Genomic DNA, 25,535 nt, shown 5'->3' with positions numbered 1-25,535 from the left:
AGAGGAAAATACTGGCACAAAGTCTGCTGAAGGAAAATATCTACCCTCACAATGACAACCTTATCTAAAATGTATTCAGTTCCAATAAGATCTTGAAACATTTAAATATGTACCTATGAACGCTATTAGTAAATTAGTAGTATTAAATAAAGTTGTTAACTGAAATGTTTATTATCATGGGGTACATATTCTACAATACTATAACATATTCTTATTTATACTGTAATTGAATGTGATCCCAGGTAGTGTACAGTACCTTCTGCTTCATCTTGAAATCTTCATGAGACCATTTAATTAAAATGAATGAATATATATCAATTTAGCTTACATTAATATTTATTTTGTTCTCTACCTTGTTTAGGTCATTTCCTTACATATTATTGTTGGATATAATTAACAAACTACTTACTAACAAGTTCAATAATTGGGAGCAATAATGGAGCCTGTGGGGAACCAGTATGTAGTGTCCAGACCTATATACTCAGAAAATATTTTCTCTGCTGAGAATGAAAAATTGCATAGATATCACAAAACATTTTTGGATCATCTACGTGTATTTTTTGGGTAAGTTTTATGTTTTTACAACATAACTTTAATTTGTTTACCTATATAGCAGTGCATGTGTGGATAATATATTTAAATAAACTCCTATGATGTCTTTGCTTACAGCTAGTGAGTTCTGATGTGATTAGTAAAGCTTATGCATTATAAGAAATAATGTATACTGTACATTATAATAGATATATTCGATGCCAACTAAGATTTAAGTGACTTGTATAAAAGTACTTGCCCTATGACTTTATACCTTTGTGCCATCCCAACCTGCTCATGAGTAACAACACAGCTAATGACATCATTTGTATTTTGAGTGATGCCATTTTCTCTGTTTTCCGTGAGTTTATAAGCTTCAGAATGAGATCAAATTCATTGCTACAAGATACTTATTGAAGAGAAGAAAAAGGTGGCAAAGCAAAGCTAGCATGATTCATTTATCTTTAAGTTTCCTTGAATATCATCTTTGACTAAAACAGCAACACTCTCTACATCTGGAGACGGAAATCCACAAGCGATGGAAGTAGTAGTGATTTAAGACCTATAATATTTTTTTATATTTTTTTGTATGCACAGTACATACATATTTAGTTTGTGATCAATATGTTTGTAGTTAATCCATGTCAACTATTTAGTTTTTGTATTACAGTACTAAGTGTGGGATTGATGTTTATGTTATACTATACTGCCATATATATTATACTATATACAGTATATAAATAAACATTGGATCCTCTGCACTCACCAAAACTTTATTAATGCTGTTCTAGCTTAGCTACTTCAAGCTATGCCCTGTATTAAAAACGGGGAATGTTAGTTCCACCTGTTGCAAGTGGCCAGACCTACACTGAATATAAACATGAATTCAATATGAATTTTTTATATATATAATGTTAATATGTTCTATATTTAAAAGCACAAACATTGCTGTGTGTATGCAAATTATATTTTGCCCCATAACAAAACAATAGGCAGCAATCTTACTTACTGAAGACTCGGGCTGTATTATCTGCTCTTAGCTATTGACAAATGTCTACATTTCACTGATACATTTTTATTAGTATTTTCCTGAGTTAATGGAACAGAGAGGAAATCTAATCTAAGATTGAATTAAATAATGTGGGGATCCTGTGAAAATAACATAAAACTAGTGTTTTACTGAATTAATATTTGCTTGTTTTGTAAACTATTTTCATTATATATGAGTTTTATAATAAATGGCAAAAGAATATCTACCAAAAATAAGGTGCATGTATCATGTTTTGTATTCTCCTGAGTTGCAAATAAACATGTTATTGCCAATCAGAGACAATCTAAAGGGTTAGAAAACAATTGAGTTCCAGCCTATACTTTAACATTGACAAACGGTTGGAGCGCGATAAGACCGTTTCGGTGAAAAAAAAAAAAGATTAGAATTGCGGGAGAAGTTTCCGCGCTCGAAAATAAGAAAAAAAGACTTAACTCGCTCGAAATTACAAACTCGCTAACAATTGAATAGCCCCCTAAATTGCAGTTTAGAAATAAAGGTGGACCATGGTCAGTAGTTTCCCAGCATGCAAAATAAATTTGCAGTTGCACCCCTTTAACTGCTGCATGGATTGCAAATATGCACCATTAACCTTGATTTTCTCATAACCATAAATAAGACCCACACTGTTCCTATATATCTCCCACCCACACATAATATAAGATTTGTTATTAAAAATAATAAATCATGTAGGCACCTTGACAGACATTTGGATTCAAATTATTTGGACTGTATGGACAGTGTGGAGACTTCCCCTCTGCTCTTGCTTGTGATAATGAACCAATTCACATAACATTGCTAACATTGTCTGTGACAGTCTCCTATTCTGAGTAGGCTGCATTTCCAGATATGCCTGTTAGGAGGTGTATCTTTTAAGGCAACTTAAGCCCTGGTGTAAGGATACATGCTGATCATGATCACCACATATCTTTACAAGTGTAACATCTTGGGGTCCCCCTGCAAAAGCTGCACTAGCACAAGGCTATACCAGACAGGGCTGGTCACATTATAAGAGAAGGACCCACAGCACTGCGATCCTCTGTCATAATAGGTACTATATGAATAACGATTGGAGATAGGAGTACAAATAAACCAGATAGTAGCTGGTAGTAAGATGGGACAGATTAGGTGGAAGTAGCAGGTGAAAATTAGAGAGAAAAACCATAGATGCGCATAAAAAGTAATAGATGGAGATGGAATGTTAGGGATGAATGACAATAAAAATAGAAATATAATACTAAAAATGAAATAAAAATATGAAATTATGAAATAACGATTAATTGGATAAATCAATAATTATAATTAAAACTAAATTTATTTCAAACACAAATAATTAGAAATAAATAGAAATTGGAGTAAATTGAATGGCAAACTGTTCTTGTAGTGTAGGTAGGTAGGTTCCAATTGTTTTCCACTGACTGCCTGTAAGATAGCAAATCTGTTTCAAGATTGACTTATTGACATTCAAATTCCTACACAACCAGGGTGCTGGGTACATGAAATAGCTGCTGATGCCCTATACTCAGACTTACTCACTTCGATCTGCAGGTGAAAGGCTACTAACAGTTCCTAAATACTCCCATACTTCATTTTGGGTTTGAGCTTTTAGTTTTGCAGTTTCTACTCTCTGAAACTCACTACCTAATAAAGTCTGCCTTGGGTGTTTATTGCCTCTGTCATTGTGGATGTGACACTTTCAAAAGAATACACCACCTGATTGATAATATTGCACTAAATAGGATGGCCCATTTGTAACTCTTAAGAAGCCATCAGCTCTCAAAACTGCTGATGTTCTGCTCTGAGATTTCTCTTGTCTTTGTGGCATTTAAGTCTGACAGGAGATCTCAATTCATATCCACAGTCTGATGACAATTCTGTTCTATGTTACATATCAAGTTTCAACTGTTGTCAACTTCTCATACGCAAGTTATAAGACTCAACGTATGCATTGTGATGTTATTGCATTAGATATGCTTAATGTTTGTAGATACTCCCTTATATGTTTAAGCTTGAATCTTTAGTGATGGTCCCTAAGACCATGGGGAATGCTGGGAAGTGGGTGTGGGGCGGTGTGCAATGTACCCGGAGTCTGCAAATGGCTGAATAAAGAGCTCAGCAGTGCCCACCCATGCTTCAGTGTCCCGATGAACTGATTTACAAGTATATTAACAAAACATGGTGTCAGAAGAAGTTTTAACTGGACTGCTAGAGCTCAGAGTGTGAAAGGATCCTGCAGAAGTCTGTAAAGCTGTGACACGCAGTGTCTGAATAACTGCCTTGTGCTCTGGTCACATCAAACAGTGAGTAACTATGGATAGGCTGTCTCCTCCAGCAGGCATGCTCATGTCTGGCAACTTGTCTGAAAACTGGAAAAGATTTAAACAAAGGTTTAATATATATCTTGCTGCATGTGGAGCTGATGCAATGGAGGATAAAACAAAGTCATCCATCTTCCTCCATGTGATAGGAGAGGATGTGCTGGACATTTATAACAGTTGTCAGTTTGCTGAAGGGCAAAATATGGTGCTATCTTCTATAATGCAAAAGTTTGAAGATTACTTTGTGCCAAGGAAAAATGTGACATATGAAAGATATAAGTTTTTCACCTGTGATCAGAAGTTTGGAGAAGGATTTGATCAGTATGTTACAGAACTGCAATCACTCAGCAAAACCTGTGAGTTTGGTGATTTAAAGGACTCACTGATTAGAGATCGTATTGTCTGTGGAATACCTGATAATGGACTCAGAGAAAGATTGCTGAGAGAGCAAGACCTAACACTAGACAAGGCAATGACTATGTGCAGATCTGCAGAAATGACCAGACTGCAAGCCAAACAGTTACACAAGGAATCTGATACTACTGTATATGTGGTAAAGAAAACAGAGCCAAGCAAACCACCATTCTCTAAAATGAAGCAGTCTAAAATGCAATCTAATAGGAAAATCTGCAGTAGATGTGGAAATACTCACAATCCTAAAATGTGCCCTGCTTATGGTAAAACCTGCATGAAATGTGGTGGACTTAATCACTTTGCCAAATGCTGTAGAACCAATAGTGAAACAAACAAAGTGCATGCCGTTGAACAAGCTACGTCTGAAGATTTTTTTGTGAATTGTATTGAACTTTGCAATACAGACAAGAAAGAATGGATTGTTCCTTTAACAGTGAACGAGATTGTCATTCCCTTTAAGCTTGATACTGGTGCGCAGGTGAATTTGATATTGTTTCAATACTATAAAACTTTTAGAGTAAAACCTAAAATTCATCCAGCTAATGTGAAAGTTACAGGCTACACTGGGGAGGAAATTCCTGTGAAAGGTACATGCCTAGTGACCCTTAGCTACAAAGGACAAAAGTTCAAAACATCTCTACTGATTGTGGATAAAGATGCACAACCAATTCTAGGATTAAGTTCATGTGAAAAGCTTAACTTGATAAAGAAAGTTTTCATGGTGACATCACAAGTAGAAGATGAATGCAAATCAGTGTTTACAGAATACAGAGACATGTTTGAAGGTTTAGGTTGTCTGCCTGGCGAGCATAAGATAAATCTAGACACGCAAGTTCCTCCAGTGATACACCACTGTAGAAAAGTGCCATTTGCGCTGAGAGAAAAACTAAAACAGGAGTTAAACCGCATGGAAGCTTTGGGTGTGATACAGAAAGTTGATGAGCCTACTGAATGGGTGAGCTCCTTAGTAATTGTTGAAAAGAAAAATGGACAACTCAGAATATGTCTGGATCCAAGAGATTTAAATAAGGCTATTAAAAGAGAACATTTCAAACGACCAACCAGAGATGAAATCATGTCACAATTTGCGGGAGCAAAATGGTTCAGTAAATTGGATGCATCTTCAGGATTCTGGCAAATGAAGCTAGATGAAGCCAGCTCAATGCTGTGTACATTTAATACCCCAGAAGGTCGATACAGATTCCTTCGACTACCATATGGGATATTGTCTGCTCCAGAAGTATATCACAAAAGGATACACATGATTTTTGAACACATTCCAGGTGTTGAAACAATGATGGATGACATTATTGTCTGGGGATCTACAAAAGAAGAACATGATTCTAGACTGAGACAAGTAATGGAACTTATCAAGAAAGTGAATCTAAAGCTGAACAAGGACAAATGTGAATTTGGTGTGAAAACACTTACCTTTATGGGTGACGTGGTCTCGGAGGAAGGTGTGAAGCCTGACCCGAGGAAAATATCAGCCATAATAAACATGGAACGTCCTAACAACAAAGACGACGTGAGAAGATTCCTAGGAATGATTACTTACTTAGGAAAGTTTATTTCTCAACTCTCCGAACAAACAGCATCTCTAAGATGGTTGTTGGACAAAAATAATGAGTGGATGTGGTCACATGAACAAGAAGAAAGTTGGCAAAACTTGAAACGGACCATCACAGAGCAACAGGTTCTAAGATTCTTTGATCCTACAAAAAGAATAAGAATTTCAGCAGATGCCTCGCAATTTGGCCTAGGCTCAGTGTTGTTACAAGAACATGAGGATACATGGCAACCGGTAATCTATGCATCAAGAGCATTGACAAGTGCTGAAACAAGATATGCTCAGATAGAAAAAGAACTTCTAGCAATCACATATGCATGTGAGCGATTTCATCAATTTGTGTATGGTCAAGCGTTTACAGTGGAAACTGACCACAAGCCATTGGTAGCTATCATGGCTAAATCTTTACATGACTGTCCCATGAGAATTCAACGAATGCTTATAAGACTACAGAAATATGATGTCCAATTGCTGTACTGTCCTGGTAAATACATGTACATTGCTGACACACTTTCCCGTGCTGTGAACAAAAGTGAAGGTTCCGAAAGTCTGATGGATAAAGAGATAGACGCATATGTTAATTTGATTGTAGCTTCTCTACCTGTGTCTCTTGCAAGACAAGAACAGATAAGAAAAGAAACAGAGACAGACATCACAATGAAAGTGTTACAAGACATCATTCTGAAAGGATGGCCAGCATAAAAAAATGCGTGCCCACTGTCTATTCATGATTATTGGATGTACCGCACTGACCTTACGGTTGTCAATGGTATTATTTACAAAGGCAATAGAATTGTTATACCTGCACGACTAAGAAAAATTATGCTGTGCAAGATACATGAAGGCCACTTAGGAGAAAAGAAATGTAAACGGAGGGTGCGTGAAGTGATGTATTGGCCAAGAATGAACCAGGACATAGCACAGACAACAGCTACATGTGAACTGTGTCTAATGTACAGACCAAAGCAACAAGTTGAGCCGCTGAGTCCTCATGCAGTGCCAGAGAGACCATACCAGAAGGTAGGCGCAGATTTGTTTGATTGTATTGGAAAAAACGCACATTGTCGTGACTGATTATTATTCTAATTACCCTGAGGTGCAGACTCTACCTACAACTACTAGTAAAGCCATAATCAGTTGCATGAAGTCAATCTTTGCAAGGCATGGTGTTCCTATGGAAGTGTTCACTGACAATGGACCTCAGTTTTCCAGCGCTGAATTTAGACAATTTACTGAAGAGTGGGAATTTGTTCATACAACATCGAGTCCCCACTATCCACAGTCAAATGGGTTGGTGGAAAGTTCAGTAAAAACTGTAAATAGTCTAATGAAAAAAGCACAAGACGGCAAAGAAGATTTCTACAAAAGTCTTTTAATCTACCGCAGTACACCTCTACAGAATGGACTCTCTCCTGCACAAATGCTGATGGGAAGGAGGATTAGAGCAAATCTTCCGATAAGTGATGAACTGCTTAATACGCATAACTCAGCATTGGTGAGACTGAGTAAGGTACGTCAACAGGAGAAACAGAAACTGTACCATGATAGGCGAGCAAAAAGCTTATCTGATCTAAGATCAGGTGACCAAGTCCGTCTCCGAGATCATGAGAAAGGCATTTGGATGCAGAAAGGTATTGTGCAAGCACAAGTAGCACCAAGATCTTATATTGTACGTACAGATCGTGGAACAGAAGTAAGAAGAAATCGGGTCGATTTAGGATCTCAACCCAACCATAGTGATGCCAACACGACTGAAGAATACCCTTCATCTGACATGTATGATGGACTTGATAATGGTGAACAAACCATGATGGAAGAAAGGTCCAACATGGTTGACGAAACACAGACTTTGTGTGAAAGACCCATAAGAGAAATACGCAGACCTGAGAGACTCATTGAAACGTGTTAGATGATGTTCTTAATGTTATATCGTTGAATTGTTATACTGAAGGATACAGGGCTTATCTTTAAAGAAAAGAAGATGTGATGTTATTGCATTAGATATGCTTAATGTTTGTAGACACTCCCTTATATGTTTAAGCTTGAATCTTTAGTGATGGTCCCTAAGATCATGGGGAATGCTGGGAAGTGGGTGTGGGGCGGTGTGCAATGTACCCGGAGTCTGCAAATGGCTGAATAAAGAGCTCAGCAGTGCCCACCCATGCTTCAGTGTCCTGATGAACTGATTTACAAGTATATTAACAAAACATGCATGAGACTATGGAGCAGTATTTACATTATTACATTAGATTTGCTTTAGATGACTGGGTGGCTTTTCTTCATGCTCCCTACAATAATGTTGTACATAGTTCAACGGAGATTAGTCCATTCTTCACTATTCATCCTGCAACAGTTTGTAATACCTCAGTGAGTGGCTTTGTCCAGCCATTTCAGAATGCCTTAGGACAAAAGTTAGGATAAAAGTTCATTGACCTATTCCCAATCATTGCTCAACGCAATCATGTATGTTTCAGGCTCCATCTTCCTGGCTTCTTGAAAATTAATTTAGTATTTCACAGACTCTTTTGAAGTTGTTGGGTTCTTTTTAAATGTTGTAGCCCTTCGATCCCAGTGATGTCATCTCCTCCGTGAATGGTAAAGAGGAATTTTAGGTTTTTGACTTCTTGGATTCACAAATATATTGGGGCCATCTGCAGTATTTGACCCACTGGTGTGGATATGATCCTAAAGACCACTCTTGGAGCTGGCTTCCCATGTCCATGCATCACAGCTTCTCCAACAATTTAATCTTCCTCATTCCAATAAACCAGTACTTTCTGCAACCTGAGGCCACTATTTGAATTGAGATGCGATGTCAAGAAAGAATTATCTATCTCTGAAAGTCAACCACATTTCAGAATGGGACAAATCTGTTCATCCATATTTACAGATTGGCATAAAACAAAGATATATCAAAAGGTTAACAATATTAATATGCAGGGGGAATGCAGGGAAAATGCCATCAAAGTGACCAACTGTCTTAGATTTCTAGGAAGAAATTTCTCTAATTCTGAATATTTGATGTAATTCTCATCATATAGTTATATTCCTTGGCCTTATATGTGTTTCTCTGTATTGAGGAGGAATATTTAAATACTAAAAAGAATACATTATAACCATGTTAAGCAAACATATCATGATAGTGGGCACAAAGGACCATCTATCTATCCAACAGAGAACATGACAGGCTTAGATGCTGCTGTCATTGGGAACCACACACACCCACTTACACACATAATCATCCCTAACAGGAACAATAATACCTGTTACATGTGTTTTATTTCTGAACCAGCTTCATTATTTTCACTACTTTACTTCTGTAATCCAGTAGCACCGATTTATATATTGCAGGAAACCAAAGTTTTATTTTGAAATGCCACAGAGAGTCCTACACATATGCTTATCCCAATGGCATACTATATATATATATATATATATATATATATATATATATATATTAATTTGTTTTCTTTGGGCAAATTCCTTACACTGAGTTTTACCATTTACTTTATAAGGCAGTATTACTGCCAATGTCTTCTTTGATGATGTTATCATTAATTAAATGAAAAGACACCATCCATTTGAGGAAGCAGTACAGTTCATAATTGATCTTCTCAAATCTGTTAAGCATACTCGCCTACTGTCTCAACTTTTAAGACCTGTCCTTTGGGATCTCCCGGAGGACAGGTCTTAAAAGTTGGCAAGTATGCTGTTAAGTGTTTTAATAACTGTACATTTCAATAAGGCTCTTTCCTGTACTTGTAATGGGATATTTTTCAAAACTCCATGAACACTGCGTGGTACATTTTAAGCCTTAAAAAAATGTTCTTGCGCTAGATCTTCCCCTCAGCTATATAACATTTTGTAGAAGAAACATGATATTTTTGTCCAAATGAACAGGGAAAATAATCATTTTTGATAAGTGTAGCTTATCTATGTATCTAATTTTCGCTAGTTCATATGGTCTTTAATAGCTGTAAGATGTATGTATCTGCATTATTATAAAATAAAAACTGGCAACTGTTATCCATTCCAGGTGTTCCAGAGAGAAAGCCAAAAGAATAGCTTTCACATTTTTCCCCATTGCTTCGTGGTTGCCTATGTATCGGATTAAGGAATGGATTCTCAGTGATATTGTGTCTGGAGTCAGCACTGGGCTGATAGCGGTCCTACAGGGTAACCATTTCACTATTATTATTGTTTATATGTTAGGCACCACAGTGATCTGCGGTGCTGGACAGTGGGGAAATAGGACATCCTTAGAATAGGGACATATAAGAGAGAGAAAATAAATGCAGGCATAAAAACACAGGGTAGGGAGGGCCCTGTTAATAAGAGAGCTTACAGTCTAATTGGAAGAGGGCACAGCTGAAACAAAAGGAGAGTGTGTGGCTCAGAATGCAGACTAGGACAGTTGTGTAGGTGCACTAGTGTGTGTAGCATAGGTGGGACCAGGGTAAGTTACCCAATGGTAGCTATTGGGTGTGATAATCAGTAGATTTCATTTTTTTATATGACACCTGTTGAACAATGGGTTGTGTCCCCTATATTTTGGCTAGTTTTAGCAGTTTCATCATCAGCTCTGGGTCAGGCAGCTGATCCACGCAGTGCTTCCCACATACTGAACAGGTGATGCTGTGACAGTTACATTTACACATACCAGGGTTCCGTAAGGTGGCATTTTTAATGTGACCTCACCTTAGGTAATCTGTAAGTCATGTGACAATCCTAGCAGTGAGCTTAATACATTAGCTGAAAAATACCTTAATATAGTGTGTATGTAGTATAGTGTGTTTTGACAATTCAAAATACCTTAATATAGTGTCTGTAGGAGATAAATAATATATTAATTGTATAATATATAACATATATGAAGTAGAGATATATGTTATTATAAACACTTTATACTCTTACGAAATGACCATGTTATCTATTAATATCAATGTCGTATGTTATAGCAAGTCAGGTTTTAGTCCAGGCATAAGACAGTTTCATGTTGCAGCAGTACTTCTAAATCAATTATTATAAACTACAATTATTAGTAATCATTCTAATTAAGAATATCAAACTACGAGGAAATTTGTGTGCATTATTTCAATTGGGTGAGTGGTAGAACCTACTGTAATGTCTAATAGCGTAAATTAAGTAGGTTTTATTTCTATATTGATGCAAAAAATTTCTGAAAGAGGTGACCTAGAAATATTGTAATGTTTGAAGTAAATATGATACATACAGTAGAGTTCTTTGTGGTATCATTAAAATTTGAGACAGCGCACAAGAGCCGCCAAATAAAAATAGAACTGACCCAAATAGACTCCAAGACCCATGGATAGTATTTATACACAATATTACATGAAGTTACCATATAAACAAGAGCTCTTGTATAAAATCCTTGTTAAATCATCAATACAAGCAATATGGCCAATTGCTGAACTATATATACTAGTTACTCATAAAGAACATATCAATCTAAAATAAATCTATAAAAATATTGCCATAAAACACCTTACATTGCAGATTTTTGTGCTTAATACATAAGTATATTTTAAAGGAAGCTAGAAAAAAAATCAGATCTGTTTTCATATAAAATGTACAGCCTGTGAACAAATGACTGTGGACCAGTTCTAACAACACTTAGTTGAATAACGATGTGTTCTTGAAAAACGAACAGCCAGTCTTTAGCAGGGAACCTGCAACTATATTCTCCGAAAGACAAGACACACTCTTAAGAATTGGAATTTTGGCATTAACGTTTGTAATGTCCCAATCTCACTTCACAGCTGGATAAACATGAAACTCAACTAGTGTTAGTAGATAAGACACAGTGATTTGGCACTCTAGAGAACTGCAGTGAGAAAAAAATTTATCAGACCTTTATCCGTCGACTTTTTCTGTGTGTGACGAGCCACAGCTTCTACTCTGTGCGCTCGTTTAACTTTAATTAAGACAGGGTCCCAGCTCGTTCTTGTGAACGCTGAAGTTGTGCAATAAATCACAGCTTTTCCCAAACAGCACTTCTTCTTAGATGTTAAATTAATAGTATAGAATAGAGCGTGACTACTCTTCTGTGCACTCATAAAACATAATCCAAGCTGACAGCAGGTACAGTCGCTGAGGCTCTTGGAGTCAAACTGCAGTTACTCCCAAATAACAGTGCCTGCAGATGATCGCTGTAGCTATCAAACGGAGATCATCAATTAAACAAGTTTCCTTTAAAGATGTATATTAGATGTTTCCTTTGTGGCAAAAATGCTTATAATAAAGAGTAAATAGATTCAATAAAACTCAGTATATTACAAAAAATGTTCACACAGTCTGACCAGTTTCATTGCTATGAGCAATTTCTTCAGAGACCTAAAAAACATACTTTGTAGTATCATAAATAGTGAGCTCTTAGCTTACATGAGGTACAACTGATGTAGACTGAAATATCATCTATAGCCTTCAATAGGATAGTGCCTCTTGTGACCGAATGATCATGGGTACCGGCTTAGCATCTGTAAAGTACACAAGTACCATTGATTTATACATCAAAAAAGGCAAATCAAAAAGTAATTAATGATTCAGCGTTATATCCCTTTCAATGTTTTATAATTTTCCAGGTCTAGCATTTGCCCTTCTAGTGAATGTTACCCCAGACTATGGACTGTATGCAGCATTTTTTCCAGTCATCATTTACTTCTTTTTGGGTACATCTAAGCATATATCAGTTGGTGAGTGGTTTTACTTATATAAACAGTTCATTGCCTCATTATTTTTAGTGTAATGTATTAAATTAATGTCTTGTTACTGAACTGACAACCCCCCTAAAAAGAGGACATCACATAAATAAACTTATGTTACAGAATTGGTAAAATTGAAAAAAGAAACCTGTTTTTCAGTGAAATTAACCACATGAAGTATCTATCATTGAACTATATATGTCAGTAGTAAATGTTGTGAATTCAAATACACAACTTGCATTAAGTATTAAGTACAATACACTATATTTACATTTATACTCTGCCTTGTTTAGTGGTGCAGGAAACAATATCTGAAACTACCAATGCATTTTCTTGTTTAAGTAATGTTTTTTAGTTGAACAAAATTTTGGTATTGTAAAGTGTCTATTTTTTAAAAGTTATTTTGTAATAAGAACACATTTAGCAATAATCGGAGACTCTAATGGGTTGATTCAGGGGCGGGCCGCTCAGTCAGACCGCTATTAGGGCCGGGGGGTAGGCTGGCCGGCCGGCCCATGGATGCAATATACACATTTTCACACATGACAGATCGGTTAAAATTACCTTATAGATGTGGAGATTCTCTTGACTTATTCTAGGATAACAGCCAGAGGTCAGTAAACTTGGGCTAATTTGATCATTTCACATCTTTGTACTTTAACTTTTCAAACCCAATATTTTAGGTCCATTTCCAGTGTTGAGTTTAATGGTTGGCACCGCTGTGCTGCGCTTATATCCTGAGAATAACGAGGATCCAGATTTGCTTCAGAAAAGAGTTGTTGTGGCCTCTTCTGTGACGGTACTTGCTGGAATCTTCCAGGTAAGTGGCGCTGGAACATCTCAATCCATTCACTACTAGCCATCAAATACACTGACTAAAACTAATCGCTGATATTTTCTTCTAGTTGGCTCTAGGACTCCTACAAGTTGGATTCATAGTCATCTATTTGTCTGATTCCTTAATTAGTGGGTTCACAACCGCTGCTGCTATTCACGTTTTAGTATCACAATTAAAGTTTTTATTTGGATTAACAATTGATGCATACAGTGGACCTTTGTCCTTGTTTTATGTAAGTACATTTATGTCTTTATAATGTTTTGCTGCACATGGAATGTTTTTCTCAGCATGCTTTTTTAAATACAAAGACAGAATGAATAAATTGTGCTAAACATTTTAATATTTAAAATATGTCACCTCTTTGCAATCTTCAACTCACTTCTCTGCCCACCTGCACCTCCCCCCCCCCTTCCTCCCTCACAGCCTATGATTTTGCCACTTACTTCAGCAACAAAATTGACACAATTCGACATAATATTTCATCATGCCAAACTCCACACTTCATCCACTCTACCCACCTTCACCTGCATTCCCCAGTCTGCCCTTAATTCATTCTCTCCAATAACTTAAGACGAAGTCTCTACAGTCATCATCTCACCCTACAGTCTGTCCCCTCGACCCTATTCCTTCCCAAATTCTCCGCTCTCTCTCCTTCACTGCATGCCAACATATGGCTTACCTTCAACCTGTCTTTTTCCACTGGCACATTTCCATCCTTCTTTAAACATGTGCTCATTTCACCAATTCTAAAGAAACCATCTCTCAATCCAGCCTCTCTCTTCAACTACCTTGCTATTTCTCTCCTCCCTTTTGCCTCCAAACTACTTGAGCGATTAGTGTAAAAAACACCTGTCTCACTTTCTCTCCTCTCACTCCAATCTCGACTCTCTGCAATCAGGCTTCCGACCCCAACATTCAACTGAAACTGCTCTCACAAAAGTGATCAATGACATACTTACTGACAAGTTTAAGGGTCATTTCTCCATTCTCCTTCTCCTGGACTTGTCTGCTGCTTTTGATACTGTTGATCACCCTATTCTCCTACACATCCTTCACTCCATTGGCCTTCATGACTCAGTTATTTCCTGGTTCACTTCCTACCTATCAAACCATTCTTTTAGCAATTCTACCTCTGGCACATCCTCCCCTCCACTCCCACTATCTGTTAGGGTCCCACAAGGCTCTGTTCTTGGCCCTTTACTTTTTTCATTGTACACATCTTCTCTTGGGCACTAGTTCGCTCACTCAGCCTCCAGTACCACCTCTACACTGATGACATCCAAATCTATATTTCTCCCCCTGACCTCTCCCCTTCTGTACTATCTCGTTTAACCAACTGTCTTTCAGCTATCTCCACATGGATGTCCCAAGGCTACATATTCAAAACAGAGCTTATTATCTTCCCTCATGCCAGAATCAACACCTCCCCTCAAATCTTCCTCAATGTCAATAACACCACAATTTCCTCAGTCTCCCAAGCCCACTGCCTTGGTGTCATATTTGACTCCGCCCTCTGCCACATTTAGACTCTCCTAGTCCTGTTGATTCCACCTTAGAAACATTGCCAGAATATGCCCTTTTCTTAATCAACATGCTACCAAAGTCCTTATCCATTCTCTCATCATCTCCCTTGACTATTGCAACCTCCTGCTATCAGGCATTCCCTACACTCATATATCCACACTTCAATCCATCCTAAATGCTGCTGCAAGACTGATCTTCCTCTCCCACCACTCCACATCTGCTGCACCACTTTGCAAATCCCTACACTGGCTCCCTGTGTCCTCCAGAATCCAATTCAAATTACTCACCCTTACCTCAACAACACCACCCCTTCATACATCTCATATCTAAATACTCTCCCTCCTGCCCTCTTAGATCTACTTCTGACCTGCAACTTATCACGTCTCTGGTAACCACCTCTCACTCCCGCCTACAGGACTTCTCCCCTGCTGCTCCCCAAGTATGAAATTCCCTACTATGCCCAATCAAGCTTTCCCACAGCCTTCCAATCTTTAGACATTCTTTAAAATCATCTCTTTTTTTTAAAGTTTTCCTTATTCATGAAAATACTATTCTCACTGTTGCACCCTCACAGCTGTCCCAATCTCCACTCTAAGCCACACTCGCTCCTCTTGTTTTAGCTGTGCCACCTTACACTTAGAATGTAAGCTCTCTAATGAGTAGGATCCTCCATACCCTTTGTTTTCATTTCTGAATTTATTTTGTTTGCCTTGTGGGCCATTGTTTTATGTATGTCCTGTTTTCCCTACTGTGCGGCGCTGTGGAACACTGTGTTCTCTTGTTCTAATACTTCTCTTCCTTTCAAGAATGTTACATTAATATATTATAAAAAGCAAACACTTATAGATTATAGATTTTTTAGACTAGTCAGTATGGAACCTGCCCCTTATGCACTGGGAGGGCCCTGAACCCCTACTCTAACACTCCTGAACCCCTACTCCTACACCCTTCATATTGTAACTGAGGGTGGTTGAGAATTTTATCAGCTTGCCTGAAGAGGTGGGTTTTCAGAGAACGCTTAAAGGTTTGAAGACTAGAGGAAAGTCTTATTGTGCGAAGAAGGGAATTCCACAAAGTGGAATCAGCCTGAAAAAAGTCCTGTAACCAGAAATGGGTGCATGTAATAAGAGTGGATGATAGACACAGATCTTGTGTAGCGTGGAGGTGTCTAGTTGGAAGTTATTTGGAGAGAAGTGAGGAGACGAATGTTTCTACAGTTTTGTTGATGGCATTGTATGTATGTTATAAGAAGTATTTTATATTGGATTCGGTGAAAAACAGGCAAACAATGTACAGTGGCCCAGCAGAGGAAGAACAATTTTAAGGAAATCAATCTAGCTGCTGCATACAAAATAGATTGTAGGGATGAGTGTCTGATTCGAGAAAGACCAGTAAGGAGAGAATTGCAATAGTCAATGTGGGATATGATGATTGCAGGATTTAAAGTTTTTGCAGTATCTTGTGTGAGATATGTGCATATTCTGGACATGTTTTTTAGATGTATGTAACATGTTTTAGATATAGGGTCGATGTGGGAAGCAAAGTATAGTTCTGAGTCAAGGATCACATCTAGGCAGCGAGCTTGAGGGGTTGAATTTATGGTCATGTTGTCAAAAGAAACAGAAATGTCAGGTAGGTAACTTATGTTGGAGGGTGAAAATAATATTGTCACATTATTATTGGAACTGGAGGATTGCTTGCTGGATTTGGCTCAACTCTACAGAGAGGTGCGGAGTCTAACATGCCTCTGGTCTTCGCCAGGGACCCCTGCAAGGGAGTTTGAACTTAGCTCTTTGGCCTTCAAAGAGAGTAATCAGCGAAGCAATTAGACCAAAGAGAGATCCACAAACTTAGTCAGGCAGCCAAAGGCAGTCAGGAATAAATGACCAAAACCAGAAGGGAGAACCAGGAGCAGGTCAGGATACAGCTGAGGTTATGCACAGGAACAGCAGGATGCAAATAAAACACAGGAACCGCTGAAGTAAAGGGACCCAATACTCTGGCACCCTAATGGTGCCAGAGTTGATTATAAAGTATAAGTAAAGGGAGGAAGGAGCGAAATTACCGGCGGCAGTAATTCACAGTGATATAGCGTCCCATTGTCTAGCAACGGGACGAGCATATGCAGAGCCGTCCAGTAGGTGGGCAGAGGCTATGCTTCTAGTTGCCGAGCAACTAGACGCGAGCGTGTCACAGGGAAGGTTACATCCTGTATTATAGTGCTAGTAAACACTGTAGAAATGTAGAAATATTTTTGCAGAACCGCTTCAAATAGAGTGGGGCATGATGATCCTCCTTGTTGACCCAGGATCTCTCCTCTGAACCAAAACTCTTCCAATAAACTAAAAACTGACGACTGCCATGGAGAATACAGGAATCCAGAATTCGACTAACCTCATACTTGTCGCCTGCAGAGGTTTGAAAAGGAGCTGGGCAAGAAGGGAGTTGGGTAAATTCATTAATTATCAGCGGCTTCAGAAGGTAAACATGAAATGTATCATGAACCTTGAGGGAGCAAGGCAGGTGAAGTTTGCAGGTCACTGGATTGATGACATGAGTAATGGGAAAAGGTCCAATATGGTGAGGAGCCAGCTTTAAGGAAAGAACTTGGAGCTTAAGATTACAGGCAGACAACAGACTTTGTCACCAACATGGAACACGGGCAGAAGTCGCCAATAATGGTCAGCGAACTGTTTGTAGCGTTGGGAGGATTCCAAGAGTCTAGCTTTAGTCACTGTCAAGATGTACAAGAAATTCCGCACCAAAGAATCAGCCGCGGGAACAGGGGAAGAGACACTGGATGAGAAATATGGGAGGGTGGGTTGAACCCCAAAAACTGAGCAAAAAGGGAGTGAAGCCAGTGGACTCATGAACTTGAAAGTTGTGGTGAAAATTCTGCCCAAAGAAGAAGGTCAACCCAGTCCGCTTGATTATCAGAAGAGAAACATTGTAAAAATACTTCAAGATCCTGATTAACCCATTCGGTTTGCCCGTTACTGTGCGGATGATAACCAGAAGAGTATTTTAGGTCCAAGTCCAGGTTTTTACAAAAAGCCCTCCAAAAGCGAGACACAAATTGGACACCCCGATCTGAAATGATTTCACCAGAGCAACCATGCAGTCTGAATATCTCCTTAATAAAAATGAGAGCCAGCTGAGATGCGATAGGAAGAGTGACTGTGATGATTAGGTAGTATATCTAATGACTGATTGTTATTTTTTGTTGAATTCATGTATGACAATGTGTATATTTTATGTTAACTCTCAAATTATGCTTTGCTGACTGACCTAGATGACCTGTGCAATTAACAAAGTCTTTTGAAACTAGCCAGATAGATAAGGATCTCGGAGGAGTTTGCAGCCCCAAAGTTGTAAACCAGCTAGCCACTCAAGCAGAGCAGAGGTGAGAGATTCTCTGAGGTGCCCAAACCATATATCTTAGTGATAGATAATTTACTTTAGAAAGCTCTGTGTCATTTTGAGAATCAATCTAACTTAATTAAAAATGTAATTCATAAGGTAGGGGTGAAGAGCCTGTAAGAAGGATTTAAAATCTTCTGCTTTATACATTACTGTGTGCATTTTCATGAGGTAGTCTATCAAGACTGAAATGTCCCATGTTCCTCAATTGTGTTTCCTCACACACCAGGGGGTAAATGTATCAAGCTGAGAGTTTTCCGGCGGGTTTGAAATGCCAATCAGATTCTAGCTATCATTTATTTAGTACATTCTACAAAATGATAGCTAGAATCCGATTGGTTGCTATAGGCAACATCTCCACTTTTCAAACCCGCCGGAAAACTCTCAGCTTGATACATTTACCCCCAGGTCTTAACCAGTAAGTAGTAATTCTGATTTTATTTCCTATTTTATTTTTTGAAAATCATTTGTGCAACATATTGTATGTCTTGTTATTAAAGTTTGTAAATAAGCCTTTTAAACATTTTTCAGATTAAATAAATTGAATCTAGTGTATTATCCGTGATTCTTTGTGAACTTACAAAGCCCAGGGAGGCTCATGCTACATGTGTATGGGATTTAAGTGTGAAACATTAGTAAGTGGTTTTGGTGAATGTAAGGGCAGCATAATAAATCCTTCAAGGTGGCAGAAAAGGTGTATTCATCGCTAAGTGACTAAGGTGATGCCAGTCACGGCCAGCTGTTCAGATTGCTGTATCTGGGACAGGCTGGGCGCTCGTGACAGTGACCAATGGAACGAAATGAGCCATTTTAAAGAAACTATCAACCACGACCCAAATGGTAGTATAGCCATTGCTGGGGGGAAGATCCGTGATAAAATCCATGGATATACTCTACCACAGGGTGTCGGGGGTAGGAAGCGGATGCAAGAGTCCAGAAGGAGCTAACCTGGGGTTCTTATTCTGAGCACAGATCATACATGACAACACAATTTTACGAATATCAGAGTGCAGAGTGGGCCACCAGTAGCATTGATGTAAGAATGCATAAGTTTTCTTCACTCCAGCATGCCCGGACAACTGAGTGTGCCCAATGTAACGCTTTAGTGCCAAAGTGTGGTTCCACATACGAGCATCCTCTGGGAGGAGTCTTAGTAGAGGTCTTAGTAATAGCCACAATACTGGTGGAGTCCACAATAGATTGGGGTTCAAAAGGAGTGCAGAGGTCAGAGTTATCGAAGGAACGGGAAAGCGCATCGGCTCAAAAATTCTTGGAACCAGGATGGCAAATAAGGATGAGGTTAGAGCGAGATAAAAATGATACCCACCAAGCTTGATGAGGGTTGAGACACTGGGCATCACGAATATAAATAATATTTCTGTGGTCAGTGTAGACCATTACAGGATGAAGGAATGGCAAGGAGCTCCTTGTCACCGATCCCATAATTCTTTCATTAGTAGAGAAGCTCTTGGACCACAAGGGTGGTGGCCACCGGAAAAAGATTTCTGAAAGGAAACTGCTCCGATCCCAACGTAGGAGGCGTCAACTTCTAGAAAGAAGGGTCTTTGCTGATCAGGTTGAGAGAGGACTGGAGCCAAAGAAAGAGCCTGGTTTAACTGGTTAAAGGCTGCCACTGATTCGGGAGACCAACACTTAGGGTTGGCAGATTTCCGGGTAAGGGCAGTAATAGGGGTAATGATAGTAGACAAACCCTTAATGAACTACAGATAATAAGTGGCAAATCCCACAAATCTCTGGATGGCTGTGAGACCTTGTGGCTGAGGCAAATTGTTGATAGCTGCCAATTTCTCAGGATTCATTTGTAAGCCAGAACCAGACACATTGAAACCCAGGAATTGACCTTGGAGATGCAGTTTTCAAGTTTGCAGTAAAGCTGAAGAGAAAGTACTTCCATAGCATGAATCAGATGGGAAGAAATGTCCTGTGAGAAGATCAGGATGTCATCAAGGTAAACCAGACTTATACAGAAGGTCCTGGAAAATCTCGTTGACAAATGACTGAAAAAAGACCAAAGGGCATTATGAGGTACTCATAATGCTCATCTTATTAAAGGCGTTCTTCCACTCATCCCCTTCTTGGATACGGATAAGGTTATGGGCCCCGTGGAGATCCAACTTAAAAAAACTCTGTGCACCACAAATCCTGTCAAATAGATTAGAGATGAGGGGTAGTGCGTAGCGATTTTTGATGGTAATTTTGTTCAGCTGGAGATAGTCTATGCAAGGATGGAGAGAACCGTCCTTCTTCTTTACAAAGAAGAACCCCACTCCAGTGGGTGAGGAGGACTTCCTGATGAACTTGCAAGACAGATTTTTGGAAATATACTGACATTGCTTGGGTCTTCGGGAGGGAAAAGAGATAGATCTTCCCTCAGCAAATTTGTTTGCCCAGAACCAAATCAATTGGACAGTCCTGGGGCATGCGGAGGAAGAACTTCAGATTTGATCTTGCAAACGATGTCTCTATAGGCACTGTAGACCAAGGGTAGAGAAGACTCAAGCAAAGGAACCTGACAGGAGGTTCAAAACACCAAAGAACGAGGCAAGGTGACCGACTGGTTGTGACATTGAGGACCCCAGGAAGTGACTTCAGCCAGGAACCAATCAAACTGAGGGGTATGGGCACTTATCCAAGGCAAACCCAAAATGAGAGGATTCACAGACTGAGGTAGAACTAGAAACTGGATTCTGTCTTGATGCCAAGCTCCTACCAACAGCCGCACAGGAGAGGTTATACTGGAGTTAGAACCATTTCTGATATGATTGTCATACACAGTGGTGAAAGAAAGCGGCTGGGACAAGGTCTGGATAGGTAAATGGAGCTCCAAAAAAGAGAGGCTAGGTCCCCAGTGCCATTGCTCATACAGAAACAGGAGGGGTAGCAGTGTTCTTGTCACTTGACAAAAATTGACTGGAAATGATTGAATATCAATGTTATTGAGGTTAACAATAATGTAGGGATAAAAAAAAGCCAAATTATGTGATTTTAGCAACAAAAAAAATAGGGATTTTAGAAAAGAATCAGGTTCCAAAACCATTAAATCCAGATCCAAAACCAAAACACGGGGGTCAGTGAACATCTCTAATATTTACACCAAGCTACTAGGCATAACCCTGGAGACCGTGCTTCATGTTTAGCTCATCACCATATTTCTATCTCATTCTTGTCCGTGTTCAGGAATGTGTCAGGTGTTGTATAAAGTAAGACAATTCTTAGAGATGCTATTGAAGACATTTACAAAAACCTGTCATATGTAGCCACAATTGGAATTTGATTGATTGCCATGGGCAAAACCCCATTTTCTACACAGATATTTGTATGATATACATTAATAATATCTCCCAGTGTGTTTGGGGTAAGGGTGAATTCTATAAAGATGCCTATAATAGGTTTTGGGGGCAGAAACTGAACATAAATCCTCCTGTACTGTACGCGATATATGTGTTTATTTTATGTAAGAGAGGAGAAGAGTGTCATTTCTCAGGCAGTAACACCCCTGGAACAGTTTTCTCATCATGCCTCATGGGGAGGATGGCCCTAAACATGTTTTCTTACTTATTAGTAAGATAATAAAATATTATAATGTTTACTTTTCTATGGTAAAATGAAAACTGCTCGACAACAAGAAACTCAATTGCCAAGTCAAAAACAATCTCAGATTTCACACTTTTTTTTGATAGTTATGTTTAATAAGTTACTTCAAAAGTATTTATTAAAGAAAACATTTTTATATGTTAGATAATCTATTGTTATCATATGCCCTACTCCCGTTACAGCATGTTCTAATTATGTTTACAATGAAGGAAAAAAGGAATCACTGCCCAACTCCATAGTCTCTTTCAACTGTAAATATTGACTAAAGGGATCATTGCTGCAATTTACACTCTAACATTCAGGTTTATATTGTTGTTGATTTTGTTTTACAGACTTTGAGAGATATCTTTAAAATAATAACAAAAACAAAGATTGCTGATCTTGTCACATCTATAATCATAATGATTGTAGTCTTTGCTGTAAAGGAAGTCAATGACCGTTTTAAAGCAAATATACCTGTACCAATCCCTATTGAAGTTATAATGGTAAGTAACTTAAATGACACAAAATGACAAAAAAATTACAGCTGCTTACAATTTATAACAAATAAAATATGATTATGTTGGCTGGCATAAAGATATTGCTGGTCATATACAAAATGCACATCCATTCAAAAGACGATTTTACACATTTGCATCGTCCCCCGTTAGAAGTCATTTACAGTACAGTACACCCAACACTCGGTTTAAAATTTAAATATTAAATCTACTTTTAAAATAATAATAAAATCAGAAGTCTAAGTTATATACATTTACAATATAAACCATCCACCACTTACCAGATACTTCTGCTAATAGGATTGTCCAAACTTTAATCAGTGAGAGTACCAACATTGTGTCACTTATTTATGTATAATTAAAGTGAGAGCGAAACATAGCAGAAGGAACCCCAAAAGCTTACAAAAAGTAACGCAAACCATGGTAGGAATAAAGGGGATAAATGTGATCCATTATTCATACTCTAATTACTTAAGAGCTCTGACCATCCTGGTAGTAGTACGGACCACTTTATAAATTATGGATTTTAAATATATTTGCAAATGTATTTAACAAAAACATTTGCGTTTATTATTATTTTGGAAGCAAGTATCTTAAATACATTTTTATTTTATTTTATTTTGTTGTTTGCTGGCTGGTAGCTGACTGCTGTGGGATCTTGTTTCTTTAGGTTTGGCAGAAACCACCTTCCCTTTTGCATATTTTGCCAGTTATAAAGTTATTGTTTAATATGCCTTTTGTATGGCACTTGTATTAATATAGGATTATTGGGGGTGAAATGGAGCAAATGTATAATTGGAAAGAGTTTACAATTTGCGCATACTGTAAGCTCTCAGAAGTAAGACTTTGTTGCTAAAATGTATGAAAAAATAGAAAAGGTCTTCACTAATTGAAGAGAGAAGCTAGTGAAATTAAATGGCATGTGAGCATTAGTTTCATTATGGAAACCACTGATCTGAGACACTTTATATTTGGCTTATACCTACTTAGTTTTCTGTTTTGTTTAGGGGTAAAGGCTTACTTTGGTCTAGCTTTATTTTTTATCTTGCAGACAGTTATTGCGACTGGTGTATCATATGGATTTAATTTCACGGGTAGGTATGGCGTGGACACTGTTGGAAAATTAGAGAAAGGGTGAGTATACCTGTTATATTTTTGTTTGTTTACTAGCAAGAAAGACTACTGCACTATATTTCTTTATTCATGGGATATTACTCATTTTGATATCGCGAATAAATAAAGCAGAACTAAGTAGTACATAAATAACAAAAATTGAAAACTTATGCAATTAAAGATACAGAAGTAAATGTATGAACCTCCGGAAATCGGCGACTTTGCAGTGAAAATTTAAAGCGGCAATTGCTTTTAAAGGCAAACTTGCCTATACAAGCCATCACCGCTTTAAATTTTACTTGCAAAGTCGCCGATTTCCGGCGACTTGCAGAAATCGGAGGTTCATACATTTACCCCATAGTCGTAATTAAATAATTAAATTAAAAAAAATGAATCTAAGGAAAATGTCAGACACACTGTTAAGGCACATAGATATTTAATGACAAGTAATGTTTAGTAGAAACAGAATATTGAGCTTCGATATGAGACATACTATTGTGTATTATTAATATGTAGACTGTTTATAGGTTTGTTTTTTTATTGGTTATTTTAATATTGTTTCTTTGATTTTATAAAGTAGAGCCCCACATGTTTCTTTTGTAATGTGTTGTATGACTAAATTGTGACTATATTTTTAAATCTATGATTTTATCATTTTGATTAATATACTTCTTAGTCCTGGCAAACTTGTAGTTTTATAAATATGACTTTGCTGATGCATTCATTACATTATTGGATATTTCCTTTACTAGCTAGCACAACAATGTCCAAGTATTTCCATGAAAGGAACATATTTTAGTATATGGAGATTTTATGGAACCTGGGTAGCCCATAATAAATTTGAAGGCATATAGACCACGAGATCATCAGCCTTAGTTAGGATATCTTTTGGTGGGGTTTTAAAAAACCCCCATAAAAGACAGGTAATAAAGAAGATGTCAAATAAAATATCTTATCTGTATGTGCAACAGTTTTATTAAACTTAAATTTTGCCCTTTACACTAACGTTGTAACCCATTATTACGACAAGATAAAAAAAGGCATATAAACATTAAATCATGTATTGTTTCCTCATTTTTACTTTTCTGTCAAATAGGTGCAAATATATATAGTGTAAGAAGTCCTATAATGTATTATAAATTTTAATGTTAAATCTTCCATCTTTTTTAAATGAAATTCTATTTACTCTGCACAGTTTTCAGGCTCCAATGGCACCAAGTCTTTCAGTGTTTCAAGACTGTGTAGCTGATGCTTTTTCCATTGGAATTGTTGGATTTGCAATAGCATTTTCTGTGGCCAAAGTCTATTCAATAAAGCATGACTATGTGATAAATGGTAATCAGGTATGTAACAGAAATAGTTATTACTCAAAGGTGATTACAGTTTCTATGACAGTTATAGTTACAGTTCTATTACAGATTACAGTTACTATTTTTTACTACCATTTTCAACACAAAATAAATATATTTCAAATTAATATAATATGAAGGGGACTGAGAATTGAATAATAATAAAAACAATAATAAAAATTGTAGTAAGATTGAAAAAGGACACATTTATCATATTTATCATGTTTAACCTTTAATAACTTCTAAATAAATTACTTTGTACACTTGTTAAGAAATCTCTATATATTTACAGTTTAAGGGATCATATAACTCATAGAAGAAATTTTGGTCAAATAAATAATCGCTATTCATTAGAGCAGCGGTGGGCAACAGATGGGCCAGGGGCCGTTTGCAGCCAGCCAAGCCTTCTCTTGTGACCCATCAGCCGGCTGCTCTCGATCTTATTCGAACAGGGCATCCGGGTTCCACGTCACGTGACGTCCTCTGTACAATGCAGGGAGGCACCCAGAAGAGAGTGCGCTGTTTCTGTGGCTCTCTAGGTGCTTCATGTTGCCCCTCACTGCATTAGAGAGTAGT

The 25,535-nt window shown here is 37.8% G+C and overlaps 1 protein-coding gene across 1 annotated transcript in view; it reads left to right on the top strand.

Moving 5' to 3' along the window:
* Positions 1-436: 436 nt before the first annotated feature.
* Positions 437-25,535, top strand: part of LOC142150771 (chloride anion exchanger-like) — a 53,229-nt gene continuing 28,130 nt past the window's right edge. Inside the window, exons 1-8 of the mRNA XM_075205963.1 lie at positions 437-564; positions 9,918-10,057; positions 12,484-12,594; positions 13,287-13,423; positions 13,509-13,673; positions 22,333-22,485; positions 23,549-23,631; positions 24,806-24,953. Of these exons, the coding sequence (XP_075062064.1) occupies positions 437-564; positions 9,918-10,057; positions 12,484-12,594; positions 13,287-13,423; positions 13,509-13,673; positions 22,333-22,485; positions 23,549-23,631; positions 24,806-24,953 (1,065 nt within the window). The remainder of the gene's footprint in view (positions 565-9,917; positions 10,058-12,483; positions 12,595-13,286; positions 13,424-13,508; positions 13,674-22,332; positions 22,486-23,548; positions 23,632-24,805; positions 24,954-25,535) is intronic.

The sequence above is a fragment of the Mixophyes fleayi genome, chromosome 4, assembly GCF_038048845.1.
Source record: "Mixophyes fleayi isolate aMixFle1 chromosome 4, aMixFle1.hap1, whole genome shotgun sequence".
NCBI classification, from domain to species: Eukaryota; Metazoa; Chordata; class Amphibia; order Anura; family Limnodynastidae; genus Mixophyes; species Mixophyes fleayi.
The sequence above is the reverse complement of the archived record's forward strand: the minus strand, read 5'-3'. Positions and strand labels throughout refer to the sequence as shown.